The following is a 12,702-nucleotide window of genomic DNA, read 5'->3' on the forward strand; positions in this document are numbered from 1 at the left end:
AGATTCGCTACCTGGAACAAGAAGTTCCAAGTAGCACGGGCTATGGTGAGCCCGTAGTGCCTTTAGAGGGCATTTAGGTCATCATATTGTTGTTGTTAAAAGATTCGCTACTTGGAATAAAGTTCCAAGTAGCATGGGCTATGGTGAGCCCAAAGATAGTTATATATTGGTCATCATAATTCAGTCACGTTATTGTGACTCCTCGACTGCACACTCCCGAGTGTTAGAGTCCAGAAAAACAAGGTCTTGGTGCTGCAGCAGCTTGTTGGGGCTAAGTCCAGGCATAACGGCGTCGTTACTAAGTCCAGGCATAACGGCGTCGTTACTAAGTCCAGGCATAACGGCGTCGTTACTAAGTCCAGGCATAACGGCGTCGTTACTAAGTCCAGGCATAACGGCGTCGTTACTAAGTCCAGGCATAACGGCGTCGTTACTAAGTCCAGGCATAACGGCGTCGTTACTAAGTCCAGGCATAACGGCGTCGTTACTAAGTCCAGGCATAACGGCGTCGTTACTAAGTCCAGGCATAACGGCGTCGTTACGAGCTACAAAAAGACAACTTCAATCGAGCGGAGTTTAGGAAGCGGAATCAAGAGCTGAAGCCCAACCCTCACAATTGTATACTTCACTAGCGAAGGGGAGTATACCCGGAATTAGGACAATTGGCACATTGGTCCCGGTGAATTCAGGAGGGCTAGTTAGCGAGGGGGAGATGAGTGCCAATTCCCGGTCGATAGGCAATTAGTGTTAAATGCTCTATAGAGTAGAGCGAATAAATGCCCATAAATAATATGGTTATAGAGCAATATTTATTATGTAGGAGGTACTGAACCTCTCGCAGGCGATGAGTCACAATAACGTGGCTGAAGTATGTTGACCAGACCACACACTAGAAGGTGAAGGGACGACGACGACGTTTCGGTCCGTCCTGGACCATTCTCAAGTCAACTGTTGATCGACTCAACATTCTCAACAATCGACTTGGTCCAGGACGGACCGAAACGTCGTCGTCCCTTCACCTTCTAGTGTGTGGTCTGGTCAACACTGAACCCCTCGCTCTATCACGCTGTGTCACACTAAGGTTGACACTCTGCCACACACAACCTATCCTGTTTCTGATATAGGTAAATGCTCTCCCAGAGAGCATTGATTCATTCCTCTCAATGTCTGCCGACGATGCTAAAATTATGAGGATTAAGACAGAGAAGGACAGCAAGAGACTACAAGATGACCTGGACAGACTGAAGGAATGGCCTAACAAATGGCCACTGGAGTTTAACACAAGTAAGTGTAAAGTAATGAAAACAGGTGTAGGGGTCAGAAGAATTAACATAAGGTACCAACTGGGAGATATAATCCTTCAGGAATCAGGAAGAGAGAAGGAAGGGTTAGTAACACACCGGACCTGTTCCTTGAAGCCCACATCAAAAGGATAACATCAGTGGGGTATGCAAGGCTGGCTAACATCAGAACTGCCCTTAGAAACTTGTGCAAGGAATCATTCAGAACCTTATATACCACATATGTCAGACTAATGCTGGAATATGCGGCTCCAGCCTGGAGTCCACATCTAGACTATCACCAACCGAAGTTAATTTAAGAAATTACACACAGAAATCACACTAACGTGATGTATCAAATGAACAAATCCACAAGGGCCGTGACGAGGATTCGAATCCTCGTCATGGCCCTTGTGGATTTGTTCATTTGATGCATCATATTAGTGTGATCTCTGTGTATAATGAAGTAAGGGCGAAAAGGGAGAACGGCCTATTAACATAGCTCGGGTGCAGGGGGGAGTTGTGTAAAACCCTGGTTTGTGTCTCGGAGAGGCTGCAGGATCCAGTAAGTTCAGTAGAACTTCGGTTTCAACTCTTTTTACCCTGTCGTAGCTCAGTCGATTAAGGCAGTGTCTGGGATGCTCCCGGACGCAGGTTCGAATCGAAGTTAGGAAAGGTTCAGAGGTAAGCCACCAGGCTAGTCCCGGAGCTGAGAGGTAGGAATCATAAGGAAAGACTACTTGAATCAAACCTCACTACACTGGAGAATAAAAGCGCTAAGGAGAGACATGTTTATAACATATAAAGTTCTCAGAGGAATTCTCCCTCACTGAACTACACTTTCTACTCACAGGTTGCAGGATACACATGTGTGTGTCAAATTACATAACCTAATTCCCGTTGCCGGGAACAGGAAGTGTGTATCGACCCCCGTCCGCCTTCCCAAGGTCGAACTACTGACTCTCCTCACTATTCAACCCCACAACAGTTACTAAAATCTTACGGGCTCGCCGTAGCCCGTGCTACATGGACATTTCGTTCTGAGTTGCTAAATCTAATCCAACAACATACCAAAATTCCTATAATACTTATTAACTTTTCGGTGAGCAAAGGCATCAGATGAAAGAAAACGTGCTTAAACGTTGTTGTTATAGATTCAGCTACTCGGAACAAGTTCCAAGTAGCACGGGCTACGGTGAGCCCGTAACTTACCTGGCACAGGAGCGGGGCAAGAAGCACGGGCTATGGTTAGCCTCGTGGACGAGAGATGTCTCCAATGGCTTAAACGTGTCCCACCCGGGAATAGAACCCCGGGGTCCTGGTCTGTTAGTTAGGGGCGTCGACTGCTGTACCACAGGACCCATATATACAGAGCAACACTGGCGGGGGTTGAGGCCACTGTGTCTCGCGCGTGGAGGTCGGCTAGTGGGTCAATATTGCTGAATTATGTATAATGGTTCATCTATTTGCAGCAAGCTCACTCACGTGTACACATATTAACACACACACACACACACACACACACACACACACACACACACACACACACACACACACATTGTGTACTCACCTAATTGTACTCACCTAATTGTGCTTGCGGGGGTTGAGCTTTGGCTCTTTGGTCCCGCCTCTCAACTGTCAATCAACTGGTGTACAGATTCCTGAGCCTACTGGGCTCTATCATACCTACATTTGAAACTGTGTATGGAGTCAGCCTCCACCACATCACTTCCTAGTGCATTCCATTTATTAACTACTCTGACACTGAAAAAATTCTTTCTAACGTCTCTGTGGCTCATCTGGGTACTAAGTTTCCACCTGTGTCCCCTTGTTCGTGTCCCACCCGTGCTGAAGAGTTTGTCTTTGTCCACCCTGTCAATTCCCCTGAGAATTTTGTAGGTGGTTATCATGTCTCCCCTTACTCTTCTGTTTTCCAGGGATGTGAGGTTCAGCTCCTTTAGCCTTTCCTCGTAGCTCAATCCTCTCAGTTCCGGGACGAGCCTGGTGGCATACCGCTGAATCTTCTCTAACTTTGTCTTGTGTTTAACTAGGTATGGACTCCAGGCTGGAGCTGCATACTCCAGGATTGGTCTTACATAAGTGGTATACAGGGTTCTGAAAGATTCCTTACACAAGTTTCTGAAGGCAGTTATGTTGGCCAGTCTAGCATATGCCGCTGATGATATTCTTTTGATGTGGGCCTCTGGGGACAGGTTCGGTGTGTGATGTGTGTGTGTGTGTGTGTGTGTCTAGGCGGGACCAAAGAGCCAGAGCTCAACCCCCGCAAGCACAATTAGGTGAGTACACACACACACCACAATGATGTGGTGGAGGCTGACTCCATACACAGTTTCAAGTGTAGATATGATAGAGCCCAATAGGCTCAGGAATCTGTACACCAGTTGATTGACGGTTGAGAGGCGGGACCAAACAGCCAGAGCTCAACCCCCGCAAGCAGCTAAGGTGAAACTAGGCAAGTACACACACACATACACACACACACACCTACCTACCACTTGGGCTGGACGGTAGAGCGACGGTTTCACTTCATGCAGGTCGGTGTTCAACCCCCGACCGTCCAAGTGGTTGGGCACCATTCTTCCCCTCGTCCCATCCCAAATCCTTATCCTGACCCCTTCCAAGTGCTATATAGTCATAATGGCTTGGTGCTTTACCAGTTACAGCCCCGCTCCTGTGCCAGGTAAGTCCACTACGGGCTCACCATAGCCCGTGCTACTTGCCCCGCTCCTGTGCCAGGTAAGTCCACTACGGGCTCACCATAGCCCGTGCTACTTGCCCCGCTCCTGTGCCAGGTAAGTCCACTACGGGCTCACCATAACCCGCGCTACTTAGAAATTTTTGTTCCGAGTTGCTGAATCTAAAACAACAACGCTTTATTTACCCTGATAGTTCCGTTCCGTTCACCCAACAGTGAATGGGTACCTGGTTGTTAAACGATTTGGCGGGTCGTATTCCTTGGAAAATTAGGATTAAGGACCTGCCCGAAACGCTATGCGTGCTAGTGGCTGTACACGTATGTAAGGACTCTTGTATATATAAATTTAAAAATATATTATTAATAAAATAGGCTTTGACTATATCTTTATTGCTATATTAGGTTAGTTAAGGCTTCTTTTTAGAGAACGTGCCACAATAGAAAACGTACAAGTCAGTTTAATGGGGAACCAAAGTATTATCTGAATTAGTCCAACTCATTGTTCCAATCTAAAATTTGTGGAAGCTAGTTGTATGTCGCTCTTGTGTCCCCAAGACCATGGTAGAGGGCGCTAATGCCCCTGTGATCAGTAAAGGGTTTTTATATTTCCCAAAAATGTGTTATTGTGAACGTTTTAATGACATTTATATGAAAAATATATGGAAGCAAGGAAATTTAATCGAACCTTATAGTTAGAAGAATTTTTCACTCGAGCAGCAGTTTCTATTTACCATTAATGATAAGACGGTGAATTATTAACATTTTGTGAATTGCCTTAATATTAAATCCTGAAATATAATACAATAACTATATGAATTAATCTATATATACATTAGCAGCTCAGGTGAAGGTGGGACTTGAGGCTCGAGGAACAGCTTACCTTCTCCAGGAGGGCGAGGCCTGGTCTAGCGAGGCCAGACAGGCGTGTGGGCGTCACGACGTCTCCTGCGACAAGCTCGCATACACAAACTTGTGAACTTCCATCAGGATATATTGTGCAACATTCTAGATGGAGATATATAGAAGAGTTGTTACATTCTTGTAGAGCCACTAGTACGCGTAGCGTTTCGGGCAGGTCCCTGGAATACCATCCCCTGCCGCGAAGAATCGTTGTTACAACCAAGTACACATTTTACTGTTGCGTTAAACAAAGGCTACAGTTAAGGATTTGCGCCCAGTAAATCCTCCCCGGCCAGGATACGAACCCATGCCAAATCCACGGAGAATAAGCATTCACAACTCTCCCAAAACGTCTTAAACACTCGACACTGGACAAGAAATACCGAATGATGAATTGGAGCTGACAAGACAACTCGTTCTCACACTAGGCTGTTTAAAGCAGCGGCCGTCCTCCCCAGACACATTCATCAACTTTAACATACTGTGTATTAAACATTGATTTGTTTTCATATCTAAAATGAATATTCTCATACATAAAAATTGTATGTATAGTTTGGCGTAGGTTAGGTTAGGTGTTTAGGTATTCTGTTGGTAATTATTTGTATTTGAAGTACGTGGGTGAAGCATTTATAGCGTTGTGATTCGACAACCCGTCCTCGACTCAAGTCCATTACATCCAGCGGTCAACCCCACAGACGCATTCATAAATTTTAACATGCTGTTCATTCAAAACGGGAATTTTCTCAAGTATAAATTAATATTATAATATATTGGCATATTGTGTATATATAGGTATAGGATAGGTTAGGTCAGGTGTTTAGGTTCTGTTGACGATTATTTGTATTTGTAGTACGTGGGTGAAGCATTTATAGCGTTGTGATTCGAACAAAATTCGTCAATGAAGCACTTGTTCCGGATATGTTCGAACGTCAGCAGTTGTGAGTCGTGTGTAAACCGCTTTTCATTCATAAACAGGGGGTTTGGCGGCTGCATGGAATCACTTTTGGATCTTTGTTTGGAGGACGGGCTGTTTATAGAATTGTGGTTCGAACAGAGGACGTGAGCGAAGCACTTGTTCCGGAAGTGTTCGGACGTCATCAATTGTCCAGCCCGTCCTCCAAACAAAGATCCAAAAGTGATTCCATGCACCCGCCAAACCCCCTGTTTATGAATGAAAAGCGGTTTACACACGACTCACAACTGCTGACGTTCGAACATATCCGGAACAAGTGCTTCACTGACGAATTTTGTTCGAATCACAACGCTATAAATGCTTCACCCACGTACTACAAATACAAATAATCGCCAACAGAACCTAAACACCTAACCTAACCTATCCTATGCCTATATATACACAATATGCTAATATATTATAATATTAATTTATACTTGCGAAAATTCCCGTTTTGAATGAACAGCATGTTAAAATTTATGAATGCGTCTGTGGGGTTGACCGCTGGATGTAATGGACTTGAGTCGAGGACGGGTTGGTGAGTCGTGTGTAAACTGCTTTTCATTCATAAACAGCGGGTTTGGCGGGTAGATGGAATGGCCTTTGTTTACGAGGACGGGCTGCCTTGCCACAGCAGTAAAGGCCTGTCTTCGACTGCTATTTCCTAAATAAACACTGAATACTCCCAAATCAGCATTTAGACACAGACAATATTTGTGACGTTTTCTGTCGTGATGTCTTACTAGAAATTCTGTACACTTCTCACTCCAATAATTTCTAAATATTGTATACTGTACATAAAAGCTCATACCGCTCAAGGTCTAACATTTGAAAACTGAAATAGTTCTCATGTAATTTGGTCAAGTTGGTTTAACTTTTAGATAATTTATTATGCACCCCATACACATCCTGAGGAAGGCAGCGAGAGAGGTCACAGAGGCACATAATAAACCAAACTGAACTCCAACCAGTATTTTGGCTAAATAAGTTACATTTTTTATAAGCTGGTTACACGATTTATGTTACAATTCATGTATAATATAATATTCAACCTTGTATGTTTCTGTACACTATAAATATATATTCTTGCGCAAACTAATAGAGGATATAAACAATCACAAATCAGGTATTTATTTATTGTCATAAACTTCACTACACTTAGAGGAATAGTTAAAGCTTATATAGGTCATAAGACTTCGTCAGGAAGGCTTAATACAATACTACAACAATACTACAGGACAATGTCCTATTCACGAAATATATTGCATTATATTTACAAAGCAAATATATTTACTACAATAATTAGCAGTTATATACATTTAAAATATACATATATTTAAGTATAAATAATGAAATATAATATTATATTATCTTTTTCATATATTATGAACTATAATAACTTTGGAATAAATGCTTATATAACAAATGCGTAAAAATAAATGTTAACACTTCATTTTCTTATATTAATGCATCAGATCATTTACAAATTTGAGTACGGCTCACCGTAGCCTGTGCTACTTAAACTTTTTGTTCCAAGTAGCGAATCTTTAACACCAACATTTACAAATTTATCAAATATGCCATAACAAAGCTTCAGTTAAGTGTGTGAATATTTTAACGATATACAATTTTGCCAGTATAAGCTATACTGATCATATACCCGTGCATGACTAAATATCCTATGAAATGGGGATTATATTAGTATTTCCTTATAACCTCTATACACCCCTTTGTATGGTCTAGGGAAGCTAATATATACAGATGAAATACGTGCATTATGTTAATAATAAAAGAAGGTATTTATCCATCCTTTTTCCTCGCATTCGACTCAACTGTTTGGGCACAAAATGTTTTAATTACAGAAATTGGTAATGTTAGGCTGTTGATTGCACGTTTATCATTTGCTAACGTTTAGCCTTTGAAAACGTATTACAAAGGTACATAATGGCTCAGAAAGCGAACCCCAATATTTGAGTTCAATAGTGAACCTCAATACTTAACTGAAGCTAGTAGACTTTATATACTTACCCACTTATGAGCTAGAAAACTTGAAGAAAAAAGTTATAAAAAGATATTTGGATTCTTTGGCTAGAAAAATTACAACATATATGTATTGAAAATACATATGAAGGACAAACATTTATGCATTTTTCTTGCATAATTATGGGCATAATACTTTTGCAGAACAAAGATGAGCATAGTGTTGCGAAAAATACTTGACTCAAATATCATATAATCTTCCTATTATTTTAGAATACAGTATATGTGATTGATAAAAAAGTAGGTTAAAATTAAGCAGGAATTTTACCTTCATTACCATCCTGTCTATATTATATATATATATATATATATATATATATATATATATATATATATATATATATATATATATATATATATATATATATATATATATATATATATATATATATATATAATTTTAAATTGTTAAAATTTTATTTAATTTCTCCTTAACTTACAGTTGACACGTTTGTACATTATATTGTATGTGAATAAATTAATCAACTTATGCGTATTTAATTTTTTTGTGGCATTCAGAATATTTACAGATACACACAGGTCATCAGTAACTGCCTCATTGACTAAAACTGCAACACTATTCAAGTGTTTGTGTCAAATATTAAAAATTATCAGGGATGAATTTATTATTTTTAGGGCCTAAATATACTTAGAGTAAGTCGAAGGTCGGTTAGAGCCTATTACATTCGTAAATTCAGAATTTGAGGGCCCCTTAAATCGATTGAAAATTCGTTTCTGACTTCACAGTTTTATGGTTACTTAACTGCGACTGTTCGCTGAGGTCTCTGACCAGTCACAGGTGACTATACTGGCCAGTTATTAATGACAACTGGTTCGTCACTGATAACCACAGACCCGTCATCAATGACAACTATAACAATTACAGCTGACCACTGGTTCCGTCACTGATGACCACCCAAATCGCGTCCCAGTCCCAATGCTTTAACAGTCGCTCTCTTCCTTGACTGGAGACACGAGACTGTAGCGTACTGGAGCCTGTGGCGGCGTCCTGCCTGTCTTCGCTACGCTGTCTGGTTCCTCTCTCATTTGTTTATTATAATGCTGCTGTTGCTGCTGCTGTTGCTGCTGCTGGTGCTGCTGGTGCTGCTGCTGGTGTTGTTGATACTGCTGCTGCTGCTGCTGTTGCTGCTGCTGCTGTTGCTGCTGCTGGTGCTGCTGCTGGTGCTGCTGGTGCTGGTGTTGTTGATACTGCTGCTGCTGCTGCTGCTGCTGTTGTTGCTGTTGCTGCTGTTGTTGTCTCTGCTGTTGTATTAGTAGCTGCTGTTGTAGTTGGAGTTGCTGTTTAGGAACCATAAGTTTATAAATTAATTGACCAAATAAACATTTGCATTTTTGCGACTCATTTGCACAAAACCAAAAATATGAAGTTATAAAAATAAAACAGATGCTTTATCTTAGTCAACTGAAAATAACAGATAACATAATTAAATTCTGTTAGATAACAGAAAACAGTGTTATTTTAAACTGTGGAGAATGTTTATTATGGAAAAACTCTACCATGAAGCATAAATATTGTACATTATATATGTTCAAATAATCAAGCTATGCAATATGTGCAGACGATGAGCCACAATAACGTGGCTTAAGATATGAAGACCCAAATCACACATCAGAAAATGAGGAGACGATGATGTTTCGGTCCGTCCTGGACCATTCTCAAGACGATTGTGATAATTGATTTACAAATCACGATGTAGAAGGGCAGTGGGAGATGATGATGTACATTGATGAAAAAAAAAACGAAAGCAAAAAGACAAGAACTGATGATGAAATGTGAAATAGCACATTTGAGAGCGGAGGGTTAGAAGCTTGAGTAATGTTGTGGCTGCGATTAAATGTTTACAGAAATATGAGTCAGCCAAGATAGCACAAAGGGGGAAGTGTAAGAGATAGTAGATATATGCTCTTATATGGATAGAGGCAGACAACAGGCTGATACGGGTATAAATAAATGGATAATGAGTTATTTAACAGATGGTAGCAGGGCCAGAGAGCCGGTATTAATAAAAAAAAGAGGTAAGCATGGTTGTATAGTACTGCGGGCCAGAGGGAAGTTACCTTAGCGTTTGCAAGTGCTTGGTGTCGGTAATGTGAGGCAAGAAGCTCCAGCGAAGCTAGATATGCAGCTGTCGATGGGCCTGTGTCGTGTCGCGCCTGGTGGCTGTGGTCGTCGTTCCTTGGGGGCGACGGCGAACGAGAATCTCTGCTTAGTCGCGTGCGTGACGGATGGGCGAGTGATGGTCTTGGAAGCGATAGGCTATGGGCGCGAAGGGCAGTTCGTGGGCGGCCTACGACTGTCGTGCGCCCGTCCCATGGCTTATCGTCTTGAATGGTCGGTTGCATTGCTTTTCGTATGACGTCTACGACTCGTGGCGTCGTGGAAGAGCTTTCCGCTGCGTCAGTGCGTCTCAAGGAATGCACCAATACGGGATTGATGGCTTCTGTTAGGAGCATGACATTCTCGGTGAGAGCGGCCAGGCCAAATACGTCTTCGTATGGAAGCTGAGATGCCCTTCTGTGCACTGGCACCAGGAGACCCCCATGACTGCCCATGAATGCCGCTGCGTCAGACATGTGGCGCAAACGAAGTGGTTTGGGCGGACGAGGTGGCGGCACTGAGTCCGGACTGTGCCAATGTGGCAGCCGAGCTGGCAGTGTCTCGCTCTTGTTGACCTCTATGACTGTGACGTTTGCTCCCGTTCTTCTTTCGTCTTCGTCGCTGGCAACCAATGAGGAAGAAGCTGGAGACGGAGGGCCTGAATGGGCTGGAGACGGGTCTTTGCTGCCCACTTCAGGCGACGAATAACCTGAAGACGACGACGACGATTCCTGCCCAGAATTTACCTGTGGGTCAGTTCGTCGCTCTGGTTTGGCCCAACGTTCTGGTGGGGAAGTTCGCGAAGATGTGTTGGTGCTCGTAGTGTTCTCCTTGTAGCGCGGCGCTACGCTCAGATTGGTCTGGGCGCAGGATGCTCTTCGGCGCACCGGGCGGTAAGCTTCCGTCTGGCAGCCAGCTGTTCTGAAGGAGGGAACGCGAAGGACAATTTTATTTCGCTGAAGTTCGCCTCGCGGCAACTGGTCCAGAAGCTGCTTTGAGTCTTCCAGCGCTTCCCGGTGAGCAACTTCGTATTTGCTAGGCTTGCTTGAGCCTTTTTTTAAAATACTCTTCGGCATTTTTGTGTCGAAAGCCTTTAAACTCTCCATTATATTTTCATCCGACTTGGTTGCTCGAAGTGGCGCCTGCGATCCGCGTTCTAGAATATTCGTAAGCACTTCTTCAAGCTTTCGCAGATTTGCAGCATTTTCACTTTCGGTCCGTTTTCTTTCAGGCTTTTGAACAGGGCAAGGACGCGCAAGTGTCATATTTCTATCAACCAGACGAAGAGGTTTCTCCGCTAAGGATGGTCGTGGTGGTTTGACAATTTCAGGTCGTTTTGATTTCGGGTTGTCCGCTTGGAGGGTTGTCGCCCCCTCTCTTGAAGGTTCGTCGCCAGATTGAGAGGGCATGATGATATGTGGCTGAGGAGCTGGTCTCTTTCGCGTGTTCTTAATGTTCTCCTCAATAACCGGGAGTGGTAAGTGTCGCTCAAGAGTTGACATTCGCTTGGTATTACCTGTTGACAATCGGAGATCTCTGAGATTTTCTTCAGGAGCTGGCGGAACACCTTGTGGTTCTTCGTTATTGTTCGCTGTTGTGATCTCTGCTTTTTGTTCAGCGTCTTTTGTTGTAATAGATGTTGTAGCGTCGCACGAGTCTTTCCCTTCATTTTGATCTTTCTTAAGACCACTTTGAGTAACAGATGGAAAAGTGGGCTTGGGTTTTGTAGGGGGAGGAGGAGCCGGGCCCTTGGGCTTTGTAAAACGAGCTATTGGACGATTTACCGGCCCGAAAGATGTGAGAACCGTCTTGCCATCAAGAAGTCTCTCTTGAACGCTCGACGAGCGATGTACAAGGGCAGTGGTCCCGGTAGCTGCTGTTGTCTCCTGGGCGATGGCGGTCAGACTTTGCTCTGATCGACTTCGTTCGAGAGGAATCATACCGACCTCAAATACTGGTCCAGAATCTAGGTCATCCAGCGAGCAGGCGTGGAACTTGCGACTAAGAGCTGTTCCACCGCTGTTGCTGCCTTCAAGTAACATTCTTCCGCTGACGGAGTTCGAGCGATGAATTCGACGGCCAAGCGTCATGGAGTAGAGAGACGGGTGGAGAGAATCTGGGGGCTCAGGGCAGGCTACAGGAGGTGGAGGACGCAGAATATGGCTCTCTGCGATCTGTAGTTCCCGTCGCATGACAAAACTCTGCGCCCTTTGTGGTCGCTGGTGAACGCGTGCGTATCGTGGGTTTACTAGAGAGGTGTGACGGGCAGGTAGCCTTCGGGAACCGTCGGGGAAGTCTGATAGGAGATCGAGTCCCATCGGGTAGAGAGGAGTTGGATTCTTGTCCTCTTCGGGGTGGTAGACCCAAGCTGACGACCCCGCGGGATCAGGAAGAGCAACAACGTCGTCCAGCGATGGCGTAGCATCATGAGTCTCCTGTAATTATTAAACAAAATAAGTATTCTGTACAGTACTGTACATGTATTGTACATGCTCTCGTATGGCTAATGTTTATCATTCTGTATTCCACTCGACACACATGTGTATATATCTACCTATTTATTTATTAGTATACATATTAAAGTGTCTCCAGTTGTCATTGTTTGTATACACATTTACCGGAATATACTTGAGGTTCGCTGTCTCTCTCTAGTGGCCTCGACAGGGATAGGAAGCCGACGGCTTGTCAAGGATCC

At 43.5% G+C, this 12,702-nt stretch overlaps 1 protein-coding gene across 5 annotated transcripts in view; it reads right to left on the reverse strand.

Moving 5' to 3' along the window:
* Positions 1–6,970: 6,970 nt before the first annotated feature.
* Positions 6,971–12,702, reverse strand: part of LOC123770492 (uncharacterized) — a 119,040-nt gene continuing 113,308 nt past the window's right edge. For all 5 annotated transcript variants that reach the window (XM_069301755.1, XM_045762417.2, XM_069301757.1 and 2 more), the window contains 2 exons: positions 9,968–12,442; positions 6,971–9,187 (listed from right to left, as the gene is read on the reverse strand). In XM_069301755.1, the coding sequence (XP_069157856.1) occupies positions 8,831–9,187; positions 9,968–12,442 (2,832 nt within the window). In that variant the 3' untranslated portion in view covers positions 6,971–8,830. The remainder of the gene's footprint in view (positions 9,188–9,967; positions 12,443–12,702) is intronic.

This window comes from Procambarus clarkii, chromosome 46 (genome assembly GCF_040958095.1).
Source record: "Procambarus clarkii isolate CNS0578487 chromosome 46, FALCON_Pclarkii_2.0, whole genome shotgun sequence".
Taxonomy (NCBI): domain Eukaryota; kingdom Metazoa; phylum Arthropoda; class Malacostraca; order Decapoda; family Cambaridae; genus Procambarus; species Procambarus clarkii.